This window comes from Hypanus sabinus, chromosome 23, assembly GCF_030144855.1.
Source record: "Hypanus sabinus isolate sHypSab1 chromosome 23, sHypSab1.hap1, whole genome shotgun sequence".
NCBI lineage: Eukaryota > Metazoa > Chordata > Chondrichthyes > Myliobatiformes > Dasyatidae > Hypanus > Hypanus sabinus.
The window spans coordinates 15,110,300-15,134,292 of NC_082728.1; the positions used below are offsets into that span (position 1 = coordinate 15,110,300).

At 34.6% G+C, this 23,993-nt stretch overlaps 1 protein-coding gene across 4 annotated transcripts in view; it reads right to left on the bottom strand.

The window, feature by feature from the left end:
• usp36 (ubiquitin specific peptidase 36) overlaps positions 1-23,993 on the bottom strand; it is a 96,065-nt gene that overhangs the window by 22,411 nt on the left and 49,661 nt on the right. For all 4 annotated transcript variants that reach the window (XM_059948434.1, XM_059948432.1, XM_059948431.1 and 1 more), the window contains 7 exons: positions 23,407-23,477; positions 22,592-22,674; positions 20,088-20,199; positions 19,446-19,586; positions 6,231-6,331; positions 5,923-6,061; positions 1,148-1,729 (listed from right to left, as the gene is read on the bottom strand). In XM_059948434.1, the coding sequence (XP_059804417.1) occupies positions 1,148-1,729; positions 5,923-6,061; positions 6,231-6,331; positions 19,446-19,586; positions 20,088-20,199; positions 22,592-22,674; positions 23,407-23,477 (1,229 nt within the window). The remainder of the gene's footprint in view (positions 1-1,147; positions 1,730-5,922; positions 6,062-6,230; positions 6,332-19,445; positions 19,587-20,087; positions 20,200-22,591; positions 22,675-23,406; positions 23,478-23,993) is intronic.

A 23,993-nucleotide genomic window follows, 5' to 3' on the forward strand; every position in this document is an offset into this window, starting at 1 on the left:
TGTTACCTAATTGGACTGTTGAGAGTATTTGTTCCAATAGTTTTCAGTAATTCAAAATTGTGGTTTACAACAACCTCAAGAGCATTTAAGACATGGTATAAATGCTGGTGTCACCAACCAGGCCCACACACTTTGAAGAGAAAATGAACTCAATCCCATTTAGAATAAAATAATTAAGATTGAATGATAATTCTGAAGATTCCTTCATTTTGTCAAAATTTTTCCCCTCCCAAATTGCTTTGTGGTGATAAAACCCAATCTTTTAAGTGTTGCAGCCAACTACTGTAATAGATGAATGGAAATTGTTTTATAGATTCACCCTAGTTCAATATAAACTGACAAATTCACACCTTTTAAGTGCAATTCACTTTAAAATGTTACCAATTTCAACATCAACAAAATAAAATTAGGTATGTTTCAGATATTTCTCCATTGCCCAGAAAGTATTATTCCACTGCATTACATCAGGAAGCAACCCAAACCAACAATTGTCCGCTGTGGGTTCAAGCCCAGAATTCTTCACAAATTATTCTGAATTTAATTGCAGACCAAATGGGATTAAATAGAAGTCAGTATTTTAACAGAGGGAGAAGGAAGAAATGAACAAATCAACCCAAATAAATTCACACTTTGCTTCGCATCAAATGGAAGATATGTTTGAAAATAAAATGGCAGCAAAAAAAAAAATTGAGGAAGAAGGCAGGGTTCATTAAGCAGAGAATTTACAACTATCATCAGACTGGCATAGTGCAGTAATAGACGTGTTATTAAAATTCCTTGGTCAAAAGGATAGAGGTTAAATCGTTGCCTGTAATTCTGATCTGACCCAAGCTATTTGAAATCGCCACCACATACAGGATCACCTTGTATTTAAGATAGCTATAAATGATTAAAAGTAGATATTTTTGTGTTTTCATACCACTGTGGTAAAATAAACCTTCTATCCACAGAGACCACAATAGAATGGCAAATACGGAAAGTACAGCTTGGAGATGGATGAAGAGGCAAACATACACATAGCCAACACAGTTAAAATGTGAATTTATTTCTCCACCCTGGGATAACAAAGCCGTCTGAACAACAGAAAAAAAAACTCAATAAGCATTTAGTTATAGAATGACTCCCGTATCCCAGAATACACACCCACCTTTTTGGCCGACAGAGCGAGCCTCTTTGCTGGAGGTGGTGACATGGTACTGGATTGCTCTTCTGCAAGTAACTGGGGCTTTATCTTGGCCACTCCCTGTTCCTCAGTGCTGCTCTCAGTCCTCTCATTACCAGAGCTGTGTGCCTGAGATTCAGAATCAGACTCTTCTGGCTCAGACTGCTGATTATTCTTTGTAGTATTGCTCCCATTCACTACACATTTGGGGCTGCCGATGCCTTTTTGCTGGTTCTGGGGGCCTTCCTTTCCTTTCTGCTCTGCTCCACCAGTGGATGCCAATGACTTCAATGAGGTAGATGAAGGCAGATCCTTGCTTTCTGGTGTAGACACCTTTGTACTTTCTAGAGGTCTGCTGCTACTTGAACCATTAGCTGACTGGCCCTGAGAAGATTTTGGTTGCAGCTGAGGTAAAGATTTCTTAATCTTCTTCAGTGATTCATCTATGAAAGTCTGTGGATTTGTTGGTTTCCCTGGAAGCCTTGGTGATTGGCTAATAGTGGTTCTCGGCACGGGCACGCCAACATTCCCAGATGCTTGGAGTTTTGCTTGCTGAGACTCTGGTTTCTATATCAAACAAAACAAATATCTTATTTACAGACAAGAATTGGACACTAGAATGAGAAATATAGTGGAAAATGAAAGCCAAGGAGCTTAGTAATTCAAATACACAGATCATTTTCAAGACAGTAATAAAGACCGCAGAAAAAAGCAGAATTAAAAAAAAAGGAAATGCAAGAGATTCTGTAAATGCTGGAAATCAAGTACACTGTTAACGTTTCGAGTCAAGACCCTTCGTCAGAATTGTGATGAAGAGGCTTGGCCAAAAGCGTCATCTACTCCTCTCTACCAAGTTGCTGAGTTCCTCCAGCAATTTGTGCCTGTTGCTTAGAATTAAAACAGATTTATTTCTAGGAGATGAGTAAAGAAAAAACATTAACTTTATCTAAAATCTTGACTAGACCACACTAGGGGGTCTGTAGACTGTTTTGGTCTTCATGTAATGAAAAGCTATTGGAAAATTCAAGTCATATCAATCAAGATACCAAATCGAGCTTCGGCATCTTTCTCCTAAAAAAAAGACTGAGAGGGGTGTGGTCATAATGTAGGGTAGTCAAAGATGTTTGGGGAAACAAAAAAAAATCACAGTCAAGAACTTTAAGTGCAAAGTAGTGTCAAGTTCATAAACTTTTACTTGAAGTGGAACTGATTGACCCTCTTTTACAGTATCTAAGGCAAAAAAATGTATTTTACATCAAGCTAGAAAAACACACAGTATAAAAATAGATACATTAATTGGGTTAGGGAAAACAAGCTGATGGAGTTTAAATACAAACGAACAGTTGGGCTGAGTGGACTCCTACCAGAGTCCCGGCCCAAAACATTGACTGTACTCTTCTCCATAGATGCTGCCTGGCCTGCTGAGTTCCTCCAGCATTTTGTGTATGTTACTTGGATTTCCAGCATTTGCAGATTTTATTTTTATTTGGGGCTGAATGGACTGATTTTTGTTAGATTTTTTTAAAATTTTACTTGCACTCTCCTGAACTAAAAACACAAGATGACTCAAAGGCCATAATATTAAGGGGGATAAAACAGATCTACAGTATTTGCACCTTAATTTTAAAATAACTAAAATCCTGCCAGATTTGGATGCACTACCTTTTAAAAGAAAAAGCAGATAAAGCAAAGCAGATTTTGGCAACTTCAGTTTTCTGTCTATAGCTTTCTTGGTTACCTCAGACACGAGAGCAACTGTTTATTTGCAAATTATTTAAATCCACTCAAATGAGGAAGAGATACCATGTTACTAAGTAACCACCTGCAACCCTGTGAGCTGCAGTAGCATTGGTGAGAAGGAGAAAAAAGTGTGATTTCAGCTGTTCATATCCATGTATGCACAAAAAAATCAAAGTTCTCCTGCAAAATTTGTTAATCTAATTGTGTCATTTCTTTATGTATTGTGTGCAAGTTAGATGTACTGTAATGTGCACCTTGGTCTGGAGGAACATTGTTTCATTAGATTGTATGCATAGACATGGACATATACATAGACACTAAACTGGAGCTTGGAGTGGTGGGGGGGGGGGGTGGATATTGCTGATACTGGAAATTTAAAATAAAAATTAAAAACTCTGGGAACATTTCATTCTGACGAAGGGTCATGGACCTGAAATGTTAATTCTGTTTCTCATTCCACTGATGCTGCCTGAGCGCTTCCAGTCTTTTCTAGTTTTAAGACAGTAATCACCTTTTGGACCACGCAAGAAAGAATTAAATTTGGACTCAGCAGCTGTCAACGGTCTTCAGTTGTGTGACGAGAACAATTCAAATCTTTTGAGGTTAATTTTAAAAGCCAATTGTATGACTTTTCTTCAAGATTTGAATAAACAACTTTTGCTATCTGGCACGTAAATGCCCTTGATGGATTAGAGTTGTATCAAATGAAACCAACTTTTAACATTTACCCTAACCATCTTCATAGATGCTTTGATTACTAAATGATCCAAACTCTACTTGAAAGGCAATTAATTGTTTCACAATTTGATACAACTTCAAAGGCTAATTATGTGAACCATTTGATAACATCTCCAGAATCAGAATCAGGTTTATTATCACTAGCATGTGACGGGAAATTTGTTAACTTAGCAGTAGCAGTTCAATGCAATCCATAATCTAGCAGAGAGAGAAAATGATAATAAATAAAAATATAATACATAAGTAAATCAACTACATATATTGATTATTTAAAAAACTGTGCAAAAACAGAAATACTGTATATTAATAAAGTGAGGTAGTGTCCAAAGCTTCAAAGTCCATTTAAGAATCAGATGGCAGAGGGCAAGAAGCTGTTCCTGAATTACTGAGTGCGTGTCTTCAGGCTTCTGTACCTCCTACCTGATGGTAACAGTGAGGAAAGGGCATGCCCTGGGTGCTGGAGGTCCTTAATAATGGACGTTGCCTTTCTGAGACACTGCTTCCTAAAGATGACCTGGGTACTTCGTAAGCTAGTGCTCAAGATGGAGCTGACTGGATTTACAATCTTCTGCAGCTTCTTTCAGTTCTGTGCAGTAACCCCTCCATACCAGACAGTGATGCAGCCTGTCAGAATGTCCTCCATGGTGCAACTATATAAGTTTTTGAGTGTATTTGTTGACATGCCAAATCGCTTCGAACTTCTAATAAAGTATTGCCGCTGTCTTGCCCTCTTTATGACTACGTCATTATGTTGGGTCCAGGTTAGATCTTCAGAGATCTTGACACCCAGGAACTTGAAGCTGCTCACTCTCTCCACTTCTGATCCCTCTATGAGGATTGGTATGTGTTTCTTCGTCTTACCCTTTCTGAAGTCCACAATCAGCTCTTTCGTCTTACTGACGTTGAGTGCTAGGTTGTTGCTGTGGCACCATTCCACTAGTTGGCATATCTCACTCCTGTACACCCTCTCATCACCATCTGAGATTCTACCAACAATGGTTGTATCATCAGCAAATTTGTGGATGGTGTTTGAGCAATGCCTAGCCACACAATCATGTGTATATAGAGAGTAGAGCAGCGAGCTAAGCACACACCCGAGGTGTGCCACTGGTGATCTTCAGTGAAGAGGATATGTTATCACCAATCCACACAGACTGTGGTCTTCTGGTTAGGAAGTCGAGGATCCAATTACAGAGGGAGGTACAGAGGCCCAGGTTTTGCAACTTCTCAATTAGGACTGTGGGAATGATGGTATTAAATACTGAGCTATAGTCAATGAACAGCAGCCTGACATAGGTGTTTGTGTTGTCTAGGTGGTCTAAAGCCTTGTGAAGAGCCATTGAGATTGTGTCTGCCGTTGACCTATTGGAGTGATAGGCAAATTGCAATGGGTTCAGGTCCTTGCTGAAGCAGGAGTTCAGTCTAGTCATAGCCAACCTCTCAAAGCATTTCATCTGTGTTTAATATTGATCATAGGCATTAACTTGTTTAATTCTGAATAACTCTGGTCATCTCATGTCAACTTCTGGTTAAGGATTATTAGTGATTAATATACCACTAGCAGAACAGAATTTAGTATCACTCATTACAGACAGATATATGATGACTGAATTTATTTGTTCAACTTGAGGGATCAAAGGATTACGGGACTGTTCTGTTCCTTCTGTTATGTTCTCCATCAGTAAGACACCTGAATATGCCTTGATACTGTATCAAAGTGGTCATGTCTATATTGATAAAGACTGCAGACTTGTGGAAGAAAAATTATACTGAAAAGATTGAGAAACAACCAGTGATGCATTTGAATTTCATTTAACTCAAGACATAGTGAAGATTTTTTTTCTACAAATTTCATCTTGCATATATACAGTATATATATTGAATATAGCTGAACAATGTGCCTGTGGATCTCTCTCCTGAGCCTTGTCATGCAATGCCATTTCCCATTCAGAACAATGAAGTGTTGCAGGCTTCACTATTCCTACACTAGAACATAATGTTTATGTTAGATTAGAGATATAGCATGGTAACAGGTCCTTCCGGTCCAAAGAACCTGCGGCATACAATTGCCTGCATGCGACCAATTAACCTGCTAACCCACAAGTCTTTGGTACATGGGAAGAAACCTGGGCACCAGGAGGAAAGCTATGCATCCATGGGGAAAACATACAAACTCTTTACAGACAGTGGCAGAAATTGAAACTGGGTCGCTGGCCTTGTAATTAGCCACCTCACTACCCCCCCCCCCCAACAACCCCAACATTATCCACGTATAAACTAACCTTTATCATCAGAGGAGAGCCCAAATATCCATTCTGTATAGGTTTCTTTGGCACAGTTGTGCCGTTGCTGGTCTTGACAGTTTGCTGAATAGAATTCTGCTTTGACACTTCATCCACACTACTCTTGGCGTTTGGCATCCTGTGACAGTGAAGCAGTTCCAAGTTAAAAGACATAATTTTTCAAATTACAGACACTCTAGTCTTTTGCAACAGTTAGATCCCAAAAATACACTGCAGACTTCAACTAAAACATTGAATCTTTACACATACAACATCGATGAAACCACAAGGCAATCAGCAACACCAACCTCAGATAGAAAAGGACATAAGCCTGCTGGTTCAGCACCACTTTGATGTTACTACAATGGACCATTGAATCATTCATCTGATACCACTGACCATTGCTAGCCTGAAAGAAAGCAAAATAATATTCACAATCTGGATAAATCGTGATCTTTGTAACATCAGTTCATGAGACTGTGTAACCTGTCTCACCACATCTACTACTTTTATTCTTTTATAATCTTTTTATCTGATTTGCATTTCATTTTTAATCACTGAGTGCTTCTGAGGAGAACTGAATGTTCCGTTTATTTTCACAAATGAACTTATACTTTAGAGATTGAAACTGATCTAGCTTTGGATGTAAACATGAGTTCATTTTTGCAGGGTTTTTTTTGACAACACTTGCAGAAGAAAATAGTTACCTACAACTGTCTTGAAAGTAGTTCATAAATCAATAGGACGCAATAAAAAAAGTTATTATTCAAAGAATTAGCGCAAGTCCAGTATACAAGATAAATGAGAGATCTAACTACTGAGTAACTTTTTGAGGTAATTACATAAGAAACCTCATAGGCAGGTCTATAGATGCAGCTCTTTAGCCCCTTGCTAACAGCCACAGGACTCAGCGCTGTGAAAACCACCTTTCTCAGTCTCCATCTATCTAGTGTTGGTATGACTTGGGTCCCACCAAAACCAGAAAGTTGGGATGTTTTGAGCATCCAAACCCCGATCTGTGTAAATACTGCCCCATGCAACTAGCTGTTGGCAAGAAATAACAGATTGTACACTGCATACAATAATAAAGTATACTTACAAATTTCAGCTTTATCAGTTAGGAGGAAAAAGATTTTAAAAAGGGACCATTGCAGTTAACCCATTCTAAATGTGCACACAAGGTGGAGCTCATCTTGAAGTTGTCCTTAACTCACATGCTGGACCCACAGTCTGCATGAAACCCACACCACCCTCTGAACGTCACTCGAAATTCATTATGAACAACCGGGCTCTCCCACAGGAGTATTGGTCCTTCCTCTTTGAAGCCATTCATCTGTACAAAGCACCTTGTCCAACAGGGATGGCATCCTCAGCCATCTTCCCTCCTGTCTTCTCCCAGCTCCTGTCATAAAAACCTCGACCCACACCAGTGTCTGTCACAAAAACCTCCCCACCTAGTGTTCTTCAGAGCCTTCTCCCAATTCCACCATCCTGACTGGCTGACACAACATTCCCAAGTTGAACAACATAGCCCCTTAATTGGGGGACGTCACGTGATGACGTAGGATCGAGATGTGGAAGTCCAGCTCTCCCGTAAAAAACTAATAAATTATTGCTTAAGTGAAGAAAGGTTAGTAAATATTTTCTAAAAACTACGTCTAAACTACTCAGGATTTTCCTTAGATATGCCTCCTAAACAGACAAAGAAGAAAACTAAGACAATACAAGCTGGCCCGGCCGCCAAGAAGCCTCAGACTCAAGTGCATCTCACATCCGGTGATACAGAACAGGAATCGGCAGCAACATCAACAGTCTCCAAGAAGAAACAACAGGAATTGCGCGTGCGCGAAGGAACGGGCATGCGCAAACATGAGCAATTTGAACTACAAATCCCAGCTACGATTGGAAGTGGAAGTGAAAATGAATCTGAGGTGGATTCGGATTCTCTGGAACATACAGATGAAGATGAGGAGGTAAAAGAACAACAACAGGAAGAGGTTGGAGGTGGAAGATATTCTGGAGACATAAGAAAAGCTTTGGCGCAAATAATGCATGAATTAAAAGAATTAAGAACATTAAAAATAATAAAAGATACTAAAAATATTAAGACTATGTTTGATAAAATGGTGAAAAACAGGAGAAAATGGACAAGAAATTTAAAAAGCTGGAAGAAATAACGGGAGATACTATTGATAGAGTGAATAAAATGGAAGATAATATTCTTTTCTTTCTTTTTCAATCTTTTTATTGAATTTCATATATAAAAAAAACCTAACATAATAATGAATAGGTTATAAATGCAGTAGACTTGAAATTAAATTAATAATAAGATAACAATATCCTATTAAAATATCAACAAAAAAATAGTACATTAATCAATCAAGCCTATAATAATTATATATGAAAAAAATAAGAATAATCATCAAAAAAAAATTTAAAATACAAGAAAAAAATATATATTGGAAAAAAAACACTAAACTAAACTAACATGGGCAATAATAACAGTTTATATGTATATGATAGTGTCAAAAACTCCGGAACTCCATACCAGAACAAGAATAGACAGAGAGAAGGTCTGGAAGAGGCCAGATTAATTCATATGAAAATGTCGAATGAATGGTCCCCAAGTTTCTTCAAATTTAATTGATGAGTCAAAAATAGTGGTTCTAATTTTTTCCAAGCTCAGATAAGAAATAGTTTGAGAGAACCACCAAAACGTGGTAGGAGGATTTACTTCTTTCCAATTTTGTAATATAGACCTTCTGGCCATTAATGTTACAAAAGCAATCATTCGTCTAATTGAAGGGGAAAACTGATTACCATCCTCATTTGGTATACCAAAAATTGCAGTAATAAAATGAGGTTCTAAATCGATATTCCAAATTGAGGAAATGGTAGCAAATATGTCCTTCCAATAGTTATATAAGGTGGGACATGACCAAAACATGTGGGTCAATGAAGCCACATCTGAATGACATCTGTCACATTGAGGGTTAATATGAGAATAGAATCGAGCAAGCTTATCTTTAGACATATGAGCTCTATGTACAATTTTAAATTGTATTAAAGCATGTTTAGCACATATAGAAGAATTAACCATTTGTAAAATTTTTTCCCATTTTTCTGTTGATATATTATATTGAAGTTCTTTTTCCCATTCTTGTTTAATTCTACCTGATATTTCTGGTTGTATCTTCATAATCATATTATAAATAAAAGCCACTAATCCCTTCTGACAAGGATTTAAGGTAAAAATCAAATCTGAAAAATCTATTCAAGTTGAATTGGGGAAGGATGGTAGAACTTTATGTAAAAAATTTCTGATTTGTGGATATCTAAAAAAATTAGATTTAGGTAACTTAAATTTGTTGGAAAGTTGGTCGAAAGACATCAAACTACCTTCAAAAAAAAGATCACGAAAACATTTTATACCTTTCCTTTTCCATATGCTAAAAGCTTGATCTGTCAAAGAAGGTTTGAAAAAAAAATTAAGTAAGATAGGGCTATCAAGAACAAAGTTTTTCAGAGTAAAAAATTTACGAAATTGAAACCAAATTCGTAATGTATGTTTGACAACAGGGTTGGATATCTGTTTATTGAATTTAACTAAATCAGCCGGAAGAGAAGAACCAAGAACAGAGAATAGAGAATATCCTTGTGCATCATTGCATTCTAAATTTACCCACTGTGGGCACAATGGTGAATCCAAATCAAATTTCCAATATATTAAGTTACGAATATTATTCGCCCAATAGTAAAATCTAAAGTTAGGTAAAGCTAAACCACCATCTTTTTTAGATTTTTGTAATTGCTTTTTACTTAACCTGGGGTTTTTATTTTGCCACACAAATGAGGAAATTTTTGAATCATTGTTATCAAGAAAAGATTTAGGAATAAAAATTGGTAAGGCTTGAAATAAATATAAAAATTTCGGTAAAATCATCATTTTAATAGCATTAATCCGACCAACTAATGATAAGGATAAGGGAGACCATCTTGTAGTAAGTTGTTAAATTTGATGGAGCATAGGTAAAAAATTCAGTCTAAATAAATCTTTATATTTCTTGGTAATTTTTATACCTAAATAGATAAAGTTATCAGTAACAACTTTAAATGGTAAACTGTCATTCAATAAAGTTTGCGCGTTTAAAGGGAATAAATCACTCTTATCCAAGTTTAATTTATAAGCAGAAAAACTACCAAATTGAGCCAACGAGGATAAAATAGCGGGAATAGACCTGTCAGGATCAGAAATATATAACAACAAGTCATCAGCATAAAGTGATAACTTGTACAACTTCTCATTACGGGTAATACCAAAAATATTAGGAGATTCACGAATAGCAATGGCTAAAGGTTCTAATGCGATATTAAACAATAAAGGACTTAAGGGACAACCTTGTCTCGTACCACGAAATAATTGAAAAAAAAGAGGATCTGTAATTATTTGTAAGAACAGAAGCAACAGGTTTATAATATATTAGTTTGATCCATGATATAAAATTAGGACTAAAATTAAAATATCTCAAAACATTAAATAAGTATGTCCATTCAACTCTATCAAAAGCTTTTTCAGCATCTAATGAAATAACACATTCTGGGGTTGTGGGTGATGAAGTATAAATTATATTAATCAATTTTCTAACATTAAAAAAGGAATACCGATTCCTAATAAAACCAGTTTGGTCTTCTGAAATAATCTGTGATAGTACCTTTTCTAACCTAATAGCTAAAATTTTTGTAAGAATCTTAGAGTCTACATTTAATAGTGATATAGGGCGATAAGATGCACATAAAGTAGGATCCTTATCTTTTTTAAGAATTAGAGAGATAGTAGCTTCATAAAAAGACTGAGGTAATCTCTTCTTAGCAAATGCATCATTAAAGATTTCACATAACCAAGGGGAAAGCAAAGAAGAAAAAGTTTTAAAAAATTCTATAATATAACCATCAGGACCAGGAGCTTTCCCTGAATTCATTGATGAGATAGCCTCTCCTATTTCAGCCATAGAGATAGGAGCATCGAACAAGCTACGATCTTCATCTGTCAGTTTGGGAATATTCAAATTATTAAAAAAATTATCCATCATGGACAGATCGCCATCAAATTCTGATTGATATAAAGATTTATAAAAATCTTGAAAAGTGTTATTGATTTCTTTATGATCAGTAGTCAGATTACTGTCTTGTTTACGAATTTTAATAATTTGTCGCTTAGTCGAAATAGCTTTTAATTGGTTAGCTAACAATTTACCAGTTCGATCACTATGGATATAAAATTGAGCCCTGGTCCTAATTAATTGATTCTCAATTGAAGAAGATAATAATAAGCTATGCTCCATTTGAAGCTCAACTCTCTTCTGATAAAGTTCTTTGGTAGGAGTCACGGAATAAATCTTATCAATTTCTTTAATTTTATCCACTAATAAAGCAATATCTAAATATCTTTGTTTTCTTTTACCAACGGAATATGAGATAATTTGTCCACAGATAAAAGCCTTAAAAGAGTCCCAAAGTATTCCTCTGTCAATCTCTTCAGTATAGTTTGTTGAGAAAAACAAGTCAATTTGCTGTTTTATGTAGGTGATAAATTCTGGATCTTGAAGCAAAGTAGCGTTAAGTCTCCAAGATCTAGTATTATTGGCAATGTCCGAAATCTTGGTAGATAACTTCAAAGGTGCATGATCCGAAATGGCAATAGAATCATATTTACAATCAGTAACATCTGTTAATAAACGATGATCAATAAGGAAATAATCAATTCTAGAATAACTGTGATATACATGTGAAAAAAACAAAAATTCTTTATCTTTAGGGTTCAAAAACCGCTATATTTGAGTAATTCCCGAATCAACCATAAAGGAATTAATAAGTAAGGCTGATCTATTCGGAAGAATTCGGATAGGTTTAGATCTATCCATCAAAGGATTCAGACAACAATTGAAATCTCCACCCATTATCAACATATATTCATTTAGATTAGGAAGGGAAGTAAATAAACGTTTAAAAAATTCAGGGCAGTCAAAGTTTGGAGCATAAATATTAACTAGAACCACTTTTCGATTAAAAAGTGAACCAGTTATCAACAAAAATCTGCCCTGTGGATCAGAAATAATTTCATGATGTGTAAACGAAATTGAGGGGTCTATAAAAATAGACACACCCCTAATTTTGGCGGTACAATTCGAGTGAAATTGTTGACCCTACCAGAACCTAAAAAAGCGTTGATTATCCTTCCTCCTAATATGGGTCTCCTGTGCAAAAATATTAGCATTTAGTCTATGGAATACTTTAAATATTTTTTTACGTTTAATCGGATGATTTAAACCATTCGTATTCCAAGAGATAAAGTTAATAGACTTATCCATCATGCCAATATTAATTGTATATATCATAAAAGGTTGAAAAGACACATAACCCATAATTCAGGAAGAAGGAAAAATGATTCAGGAGCAACCGGAGAACATGACACCTCAACAATATTAATAATTTAAAGTCGGCCCATAAACTAAAAGCAAAAAAATAAAAAGCAAAAGCGTGAAAAAAGATCCCTCCCCCTCCCCCAACCCCACGAAAAAAAGCCAAGCGGCAGGCGCACAAACTAATACTAATATTACCCCCATTTTCAAGATGGCAACTTCATGAAAAGAAAGAAAAGAGAAACTATATAATACCCAGATATAAATACAGGGTTGTAAAAAGAAAGAATATATATCAATCAAAATGAAAAAATAATATAAAAAAGCAAAAAATCATTAATAAAAAAAAGGATAACCATTGAAGTTTAAAATAGTGTAATATGCCTTTAAAAAAAGATTCCATATTCAAATATAAGAAAATGACGTTTCAAAAACAGAGACTTATGGGAAGAAGAAACGACATTTTGAAAAGAACATATTACAGAATATAAATGTAAATTCACCAATCTGTTAAAAAAAAATTTTTAAAAAAAGGTCATCAAAATAAGATTAAAAAAGGATTCAATAACCACTACAATATATATAAAAAAAAGGTTCAAAAATTCAAAACATTTGTCCCATTCTCAAATACAGGCAAATAAACGCTTACGGAAAGCAAGTCTTATAGGAAGAAGAAACGACATCTTATAAAATAAATCATTATTACAAAGTCTTAACATGTATATCTAATCCAGAGGAAAAAAAATTAATTAAGAAAAAAGACATTATAGTAAAATTAAAAGAGCATCTGTAAATCATGATAATAAAAAAAACCAGGTCTACAGACCAAAGTAAAAAGCTATACCGCAGCTTCATAAGTTAAAGCCTAAAACGGAATGGCGTCTTCTCTCCAAAAATTCTTCAACATAACACATAGTTCAAATTGTACTAGAAGACTGATACTCTTCAACGAATTTCTTCGCTTCTTCCGGAGTATTAAAGAAGCGCTGACTGTCATCACTCAACGTAATTCTGAGATTCGCTGGGTATCTTAAAGCTTGTTTAAGTCCAATCAAATGAATCTCTGCCATCACCGGTTTAAACGCGATTCTCGCCCTCATCACCTCGAATGAATAATCTTCAACAATACGAAAGTTGTTGCTTCTGTGAAAAATCATACCTTTCTGATGAGCTAATCGAATTAAAAGCTCTTTCTCCCGAGGATAATGGAGACGGACAATCACAGCTCGTGGCTTGTCTCTTGCAGCCGAAAATCTCGAAACTCTGTGGGCACGACCATAGTAGGTTTAGCCCGCAAAGCGTCCTCGCCAAAAATTTCCCACAATAAGTTAGAGAAATATTCAGTTAAGTCACCAGACTCAACATTTTCGGGAAATCCGATAATACGCAAGTTCTGTCTGCGAGATCGGTTTTCAAGATCGGTGATTTTAAACTTATTCTGCTCCACTAGTTTAGCAGTCGACCGTACCTTCTCCTCCAAAGTTTCGATTGTACGTATTTTTTCACAAATTAACTTGTCAAGAGTCTCAAACTTTTCTTCATGCTGTTCAATATCTGCTGCCTGCGATTGAAGCTTGGTATCAAACGATCTAACGACTTCTTCAAGCTCAGACATTTTCGCAGTAAGTTTATTTTCCAGACTTGCAAGTTTAGTGTCCAGAAGACTAGAGATTGCATCGAGAGATATAGGGTCTTTAGACGATTTCTTAGGTACAGACATTTTAAGTTTGACAAAATTAGATCAAGTATTATTTTTAAAAAAAAATAAATCGTAAATATCAACCCATGTAATTAAGTACGAAAAGATTTGATTAAAGGGTGATTATAGCTTAAAAAATGAAGAGTGCCTAAAAGGCAGATGTCTACTTCGCCATCTTGAAACTCCCCCAGCGGAAGATAATATTCTTGCCTGGACATCAGAAAGAAAACGACTGTTGGAAAAAATAGACGTGCTTGAAAATTTTAGTAGATGAAATAATATTAAAATTGTTGGTCTTAAAGAAGGGATCGATGGAGAGGGAACCCAGTTGATTGAAATCAAAAGGGTCCACAGAGCCTCAAGACCAAAACCTCAACCTGATCAAAACCCACGACCAATCTTGATAAAATGCATAAGATATCAAGATAAAGAAAAGGAGGCGGCTGCCCAATGTGCCAGAAAGAGAAATGAGCCATTGATAATAGAAGGGAAAGCAGTTCTTTTCTATCCTGATACAAGTTATGACCTTTTGAAGAGAAAGAAGGAATTTAATCCAGCGAAAAATGTTTTATGGGAAAAGGGTTATAAATTTATATTGCGCCACCCGGCAACACTGATAATTTTTTTGGATGACGGAAAAAGAAGATTTTTTACTGATCATCAGGATGCAGAGGAGTTTGCACAAGAACTCCCAAATATTCGCTGGACACAGTAAAGATTTAAAAGTGAAACAGATTAAAGATGAAGACCGGGACAGTGAAGTGAATTGATGGACATTAAGGACAGAAGAATATTTAAATATACTTTTAATTATATGATACAGGGGGAGAAAGGTAAAAATTTGAGAAATATTAATCGAGAGTAGTGATATTATTTTTTCTTCTCTTATATATACTTTTATCGTGTTACGGGGGAGCTGGGGGAACTTCAGATCGATCGCTAAGGGATTCACGTGTGTAATCATGGTGTTTGCCATGACCCGCACAATGGAGGCGGGTAATGTTGTGCTTTTTCTCCCCATTCACAACATTAGCAGGTGTTTTTTTTGGTTTTTTTAAAATATAATCTATTTTTCTTTTATCTTTCTTTCTTTGTTTGGATGATCCGAGGGGAGACATGTAGCAACATGGAGAATTTTAAAATAATTCCCCAAGGTACTATGAGAGTTGAAATATTATGTATTATTATAGACTGAAGTAACCCCGTTAAAAATAATGACTAATTTACTGAATTTTTAAAGTTTTAATGTTAATGGGGAAAGAAAAGAAAAAGAATTTTAACATACATTAAGAAAATGAAAATAGATATAGCTTTTATACAAGAAACACATTTAACAGAGATAGAACATCAGAAATTAAAGAGACTGGGTCGGAAATGTTATAGCAGCTCCAGCTCCATTTAATTCAAAAGCGAAGGGAGTTGCAATTTTGGTCAACAAAACTTTACCAATTAAAATACAAAATGTATTAACTGATTCTGCGTGAAGATATGTAATTATACACTGTCAAATCTTTTCAGAACTATGGCCGCTTATGAATATTTATGCACCAAATGAAAACGATGTAAAATTTATACAAGAGGCTTTTTTGAATTTGGCTGACGCACATGATAAAATATTAATAGGTGGAGACTTTAACTTTTGTCTGGACCCAGTTTTAGATAGGTCAACAAAGGTTGTTACAAAACCAAAAGTAGCAAAATTAACTTCATCATTGATGGAAGATTTAAATTTGATTGATATATGGAGAAGAATTAACCCAAGAGAAAGAGATTATTCATTTTATTCAAATAGACATAAAACTTATTCAAGGATAGATTTTTTCCTATTATCAGCCAATATTCAAGACAGAGTGAAAAATATGGAATATAAAGCAAGAATATTGTCAGATCATTACCCCTTGATAATGACAATGATAATGATGATGAGGAATCGATTTACAGATGGAGATTTAATTCAATATTAAAACGTCAAGATTTTTGTGATTTTATGAAAAAACAGATTCAGTTTTTTTTAAGATATAAACTCACATTCAGTTGATGATAAATTTATATTTATGGGAAGCGATGAAGGCATATTTGTGAGGCCAGATAATAAGTTGTACTTCTAAAATTAAGAAGGAATATATGGTAGAAATAGATCAATTGGAAAAAGAGATTACAAAATTAGAAAAAGAATCTCAAAGATATATGACAGAAGAAAAACAAAGACAACTTGTTAATAAGAAGCTACAATACACTTCAGACATACCGAACAGAAAAAGCAATTATGAGAACTAAACAGAGATATTATGAACTAGGTGAAAGATCACACAAGATTCTTGCTTGGCAGTTAAAAACAGACCAGGCTTCCAAAATGATAAATGCAATTAGAACAAGTGTAAATAAAATTACTTATAAACCTTTAGAAACCATTGAAACTTTTAAAATTTTTTATTCTGAACTGTGTCAATCAGAATCACAAAATGATATTGTTGAGATAGAAAGGTTCTTATCACAAATAACTTTCCCAAAATTGAATTCGGAAGAACAGAAGGGATTAGATGTGCCTCTTACATTAAAAGAGGTCGAAGAAGCTCTAGGATCACTTCAGAGTAATAAATCTCCAGGAGAAGATGGTTTTCTGCCTGAGTTTTACAAAAAGTTTAAAGATTTATTAATTCCTACTTTTATGGAGCTAATACACCAAGTGGAAAGAATGCATAAACTTCCAGAATCTTTTTCGACAGATATTTTAATAGTATTGCCAAAAGAAGAAAGAGATCTTTTAAAGCCAACATCATATAGTCCTATTTCTTTGTTGAACACAGACTATAAAATAATAGCAAAGATTTTATCTAATAGATTATCTAAATACTTACCAAAATTAATACACATGGACCAAACAGGATTTATTAAAAATAAACAATCGGAAGATAATGTAACTCGGTTACTTAGCATAATTCATTTGGCACAAAAGAGGGAAGAAATGAGTGTGGTAGTTGCTTTGGATGCAGAAAAAGCATTTGATAGATTGGAATGGGATTTTTTATTTAAGGTATTGGAAAAATATGGATTAGGAGTATCTTTTATAAAATGGATTAAAACCTTAAATACTAACCCCAAAGCTAAAGTGGTGACAAATGGCCAAATTTCAACATCATTTCAGTTAACAAGGTCAACTAGACAAGGTTGTCCATTATCACCTGCTTTATTTGTGTTGGCGAACCATTAGCTGAATTAATTAGAACTGATTCAGATATTATGGGCTTCAGAGTTAATCAGGAGGAATATAAGATTAATTTATTTGCTGATGATGTTCTGATTTATCTAACTAACCCATTGCATTCATTGCATAAATTATCTTCTAAATTGGAAGAATATGGGAAAATATCAGGATACAAAATAAATTGGGATAAAAGTGAAATTTTACCCCTTACTAAAGGAGATTATAGTCAATGTCGATTAATAACTCAATTTAGATAGCTGACAAATGGTATAAAGTATTTATAAGAGTTGATAATGATATAAAGAATTTATATAAACTAAATTATTTGCCATTATTGAAAAAAATTCAAGAGGATCTTGATAAATGGATGGTTACCAATAACATTAATGGGTAGAGTCAATGCTGTAAAAATGAAAATATTCCCTAAATTACAATATTTATTCCAAACATTACCAATACAATTACCACAGAAGATTTTTCAAGAGTTAAATAAATGTGTGAGGAAATACCTTTGGAAAGGTAAGATGTCAAGAATATCGCTGGAAAATTTGACATGGAAATTTGACCTAGGAGAGTTACAATTACCAAATCTTAAGAATCATTACAAAGCAAATCAACTTAGATTTATTGCATCTTTTTTTGATGAAGATAAATGATGAATTAGAATAGAATTAGATAAAATAGGAGAAAATATACCAGAAGATTTTATATATAAATGGGAATCTAAATGGATACAGGAAAAAAAAGAATCTCTTATACTAAAACATTTGATTGATTTATGGAATAAAATAAATGTTGATGATGAGATAAATAAATCTTTATTTGCAAAGAGACCTTTAATTCAAAATAAACTTATCCCTTTTACAATGGATAATCAACTTTTATATAACTGGTTTCACAAAGGGATTAGATATATAGGAGACAGTTTTGAAGGACGTATATTAATGTCATTTGACCAATTAAAGAATAAATATAAAATATCAAATAACACTCTTTCCTGTTATTTCCAATTAAGGGCTTATTTAAGAGATAAACTGGGTCAAACAATGTTATTGCCGAAACCTAATGAAATAGAAACTTTAATTTATAAAGGAAAAATTAAAAAAATTATTTCTAGTATGTATAATTTGATTCAAAAACAGGCAATTAAACAAGGAATTTATAAGTCAAGACAAAAATGGGAAACTGATTTGAATATTAAAATTGATGAAACAAGTTGGTCAAGATTGTGTCTTGACAGTATGACAAATACAATAAATGTTTGACTAAGATTAGTACAATATAACTTTTTACATTAAATATATATTACACCACAAAAAATAAATAGATTAAACTCAAATTTATCTGATCAATGTTTTCGATGTAATCAAGAAATTGGTACTTTTTTACACTCTACTTGGTCTTGTTTTAAAATTCAACCTTTTTGGACAAATTTATGAGTTTTACTGGAACAAATTATTGGAATACAACTTCCACATAATCCAACATTATTTTTACTAGGTGATATTGAAGGGATAAAATCGAAATCCAAACTGAATAAATATCAGAAAGAATTCATAAAAATTGCATTGGCAGTAGCCAAAAAGGCTATTGCAGTTATTTGGAAATCGGATTCATACTTAAGTATAGATCGTTGGAAGAATGAAATTTTTAGCTGCATTCCACTTGAAAAAATTACTTATAATTTTATAGATAAATATGAAATATTTCTGAAAATTTGGCGCCCTTATTTACAAAAGATAGGATTAAATATATAGGTGCTCCGAAGATAAAATTATTGGTTATCTGGGGAAAGAATTAAATATACATATTAAAGATATTATGAACTCCATGGAGCATGTGGGGATCTTCCAATATCCAGGCATTCTTTCTTTCTTTCTTTTTTCTTCTCTTTTTTTTCTATAGGGATATGTTTGGGGGGAGGGGGGGGAAGGGTTGACAATTTTTTTTCTTTCTGTAACCTATTTGAAAATTCAATAAAAAAAAATTTTAAACATAGCCCCTTAACTTTAGCTCAAACCCAAACATGCTAAAAACAGAACAGACTGCTCTTAACGAACCGTGAAAATGAAATACCTACAGCATACAGGTAAAGATCTTAACCAGGGTGTTACCCATATTTCAATATTACGGTGAATTGCCCACATTTCAGGGAAGTGAAACAGCTTTGAGCTGTGAAGTTAACTGTGTGACTTCTCACCTTCACATAACAGTAGTAGTGACCAGCATGACAACTGTATCCAGAATGTACCAACACTGCATACAGCCCATAATTGACAGGCTCACCATTGGTTTGGGACATATATGGACGTATATTTAAATGTTCAGGGTAGCCAATATCCTGTTTAAGCAGAGAGCAAAAATATAAAGCAGGTTTCAGAGTTAATCTTTATTTCCAAATGTGAGACATTCAGAGATATGTCAAAACATTATTTCAAACCAATTGTCCAAGATATTACTATACTAAAAAGGGGACTCACTAATGAAACTTTATGTAACTAAAAACTAGATTTTAGCCAAAAGCAAGATACATTTTAAATCTAAAGTAGAGGTTCCCAAACTTTTTAATGCCATGCACCAGTAACATTAAGCAAGAGGTCAGTGGACCTGAGGTTGCTAACCCAATTTAAAGGCATTTACTAGCCAGCTTTCTTATGACTCTAAGATCTTGCAAAGCAGCATCCACTTGGAAATTCTGAAATAATAAACGATGAAGAAAGTTGTGCACCGCTTCACAATGCATAAACTTTCATCACTGATTTACTTTTTTGCCAGGTAAAGTTTTGCTACAGCATAACAAAATGTCACAGCTATTAAGGTAATTAACTAAAGACGAACTCACCTTTGTGATTTTGCCACCACTGAAGTTTGCAAATCGCTTTAAGGAAAGTGTCAGAACATTTGATGCTCTATGAATGGAGAAGCGTTTGGTAGCTGGCACCTTCTTCTTGCACCTAATGAAAGTGGTAGTTATAGTCAATAACATCTTTTCAAATAAGTTAAAGATCAATGTTAACACTGTAGTATACTGTACTTCAGCAATAATGGCAAACAAAAGCCTAAATTCTAACTGCAATACAGTTTAATCCAGTCCTGCAAAAATTTAAGATATTTAAAAATTGTTTCAACTATTTGTTATATATATCTAACCTTAATTTGTTACAATTCACACTATTGGAGTATCTGACAAGTATTGCATGTACATTTCTAGTGCTAAACAGAAGAATGTATTGGTTCCAAGAAATTTAATGAAATTTCACAAGAGTACTGAAAATTAAGGGTATTAATTATCTTAGGCTTGTAAAACCTTGCATAAAATGTCTGATGGGAAGAGCAAAATGAGCATGCTTACCTTGCCTTAAATACATTACTGTTATTAAGTATGTAATGCCCTGGTTCATATTTGTACTGTTATGCTCTATGTATTTCATTTTTGGCAGTTCTGTAAGAGCTGCTTGTTTTCAGCTTGCTCCACTTCAGCTAGTTTGGACTACTCTTGAAGATAAGGGATGATGTAGAATGCCATCCAATTAGTGAGAGGTTTTCTTGGTGAGGGACAATAAGGCTGGTCTTGGGTTTCTATTTTTGTTCAGCAGAAGATGAAGAGAGAAGACGCTGGGGAGAACCAGTTGTAGCATACTATCTGGTGGGAGACCTGTTTGCTCAAGATGGATTGTGAATGACATTCGGAAGGTGGTGTGGGTGTTCACGTTGACGAGGGCCCAACTCATGAGTGACAGAAGTTCAAGATGAGCTCTAACTTGTGCACAATTGACTGCTTAATTAGATTTTAAGATTCATATATATATAATTCCTTTAATCGCATACAATGTACTGTGTTATTTCGTGGCACCAATTTGTAGCAGGATAGCAAATTACACAGCACTCACACAAACTAGGGTTTGGAGTGGGAGAGCGCCTCAATCTCACTAATTTGGCAGGGACAAACGTTGTCTTCCCTAGACTTTTGCAACCAGGGTGTTTCAAATACAATCATGGAGTAACATTCTCCCTCTCAAAGAAGAATGCAAATTAAGTAAGAATGTCATTTAAAAATAATATATTGCAACAAAAATATCATTAAACTCATAGTAGAATGAAATGGGACATTAAAATTATCACTGTATTAATTTCTTTAAGATAAGTCATCAGGAAGGTGGTACAGGAGCCTCAGAATTCACACTACGAGGTTCAGGAACAGTTATTACTCCTCAACTATCAGGCTCTTGAACAAGAGGGGATAACTTCATTCAACTTCACTTGTCCCAAAGCTGAACTGTTCCCACAACCTATAGACTTATTTTCAATGACTCTTCATCTTATGGTCTCAATATTTATTGCTTATTTATATATTTATTTATTCCTTTTTTAAAAATTTAAGTTTGTTGCTTTTCCACATTGGTTGTTTGTCTGCCCTATTGGGTATGTCTTTCACTGATTCTATTATGGTTCTTGGATTTCCACTGTATGCCTGTAAGACAACAATTATGAAGGTTGTATCTGGTGAACTATAAGCACTTTGATAATAAATTTACTTTGAACTTCGAACAACTGCATAGCAAGAATCAGGTGGAAAGGTTGGGAAAAAAATAACATGGAGAATCACCCCCAGCTACTCTGCAGAATTTTGAAGTGACTTTTTCCAAAACAGTTTTGGGAGTCAGCAAGCTGTTAGTTTCACCAAGAATTAATATTTATCTTATTTGGAGATACAGCACGGAACAGACCCTTCCAGCCCACTGAGCCTTGTTGCCCAGCAACTTGCATATTTACCCTTAACCTAATCACGGGACAATTTATAATGGCCAAGTAACTTATTAACCAGTATGTCTTTCGACTGTGGGAGGAAAACGGAGCACCTGGAGGAAACCCATGGGAGAAACTTGCAAACTTTCTTACAGAGGATGCTGGAATTGAACTCTGAACTCTGACGCCCCAAGCTGTAATAGTGTCACACTAAATATTATGCTACCTTGGCACCTCTATAAAAATATTTATTATATATCACATGAAAAGATAGCAACATATCATTTACATGAAGAACGTGCACTGCTGTTGTACAGCTTCAGACATTTACTGTTAAAGGCACAAACTGCTGATCTAAAGTAAAAATACATTTGGCCTAAAAGGAAACAATGGTGTGAAAAGAAAGGAATCAATTATTCACTGTTCCTGAGCCTGGATACATGGTATATTCAATTTTCTATTCTCTCCCTTAGCTGAGGAAAAAGATTAATCATGGTACCTTCCTGATCAACACAGGTTAAGCAGTTACTCAAAGAGCTTTCCTACTTTCCGAATTCACAAATGTTAAGCACGACTTAAGACATTTTTATAAACACTTACTTTGCACACATGTAAGCATTCTCTCCACTAAGAAAATCAGGTTTCACAAAGAGTTCAAGAGCTCGGACAATGTTGGGTGCTTGCTGGAAGACAATGCAGAGTGGTCAGACCAAAAAGGAAATGCTGAATAAGTATTTATTAAAAATATATGACTCTACTTAATGTACACTAACAAAAATTGCTAATCTTACAAGATATCCTCATAATATCCAAATGTATTTCAAATAACCCTCTCTGGCTTTCCAATATACTATGCCAAATGCTCAGCCACAGGTAAACCCCAGCTTACACCAGTGTTGGGTAACAGAAACTCGTCTGATGGAATTCATAGATCTATCCCAAAAAAATCTGATCTACTGAATAAAAATTCACTCGTGAAATTTAAGTCCAAATTATTTTGAACTCTTTTTGATGTGCACAGATGTTACGGCTTAAATGTTAGGGAAAATTAAGATGTGGATTATTTTGAGGCACAGTATGGTAATAGACCCTACTGGCATAACGAGCCCGCGACACCAATTATACCCATGTGACCAATTAACTTAATAACCCATACATCATTTATTTCAAAGATTAAAGGACATGAAAGATGCAACATGTTAAAACTAAAAACAACCAAGGCAGACTGACAAGACATTAAGAAGGCATCACTCTTGATGATGCCCATTCAGGATAATAACTCCATTGAAGATTAACATTCATACTGAAGTTTACATTCCATCTTTTGGTGTAACTCAAACAGGACCCACACATGTGCTTCTATATTCAGATCATTTTTCAAAAATGACATTAACCCTTCAGAAAGATCCACTTACCCTTATTTCAAGGGCAATATCCAAATAAGGATCATACGTATCCGATACACTCTTGCACATGGAACACTTAACTTTGGATGCAGAAAGCGAAGAGATTCAAAAACAAAACAAAAATACAGTAATAATTAATGAACATTTGATACCGAGTGTGGAAACCCTCCCCCACTTGCCCTTTGGCCTCAAATCACCATTGGTAGAATTATAGTGTGGCATTAGCTGCCAAAGTCTATGAAGTAGTTTTCAGTTTCTGGGAATCCCTTCAAATGATGACTAATGCTGAAAAGTGCACTTAGCCTGAAATATGATTTGTACTTCAAATAATCAATTTACACCTGTACATTATTTATACACATCTCACTATGCTAAGCAATACAAGGCAATAACTCACTCTCAATTCCTTCTCTTAAAAAGAAAATGCTTTTTTTAAAATGTATCTTTTAACATTATTAAGGTCACTCAAGGTAAATGATGACATTTTTGACGGAAGTCTTGGCTGTGATAGAACATAGAACAGTACAACACAGGAGCAGGCACATCGGTCCAGATTGAGCTGCCAAACCAGCTAAAAAGTAAATAAAAACACCCAG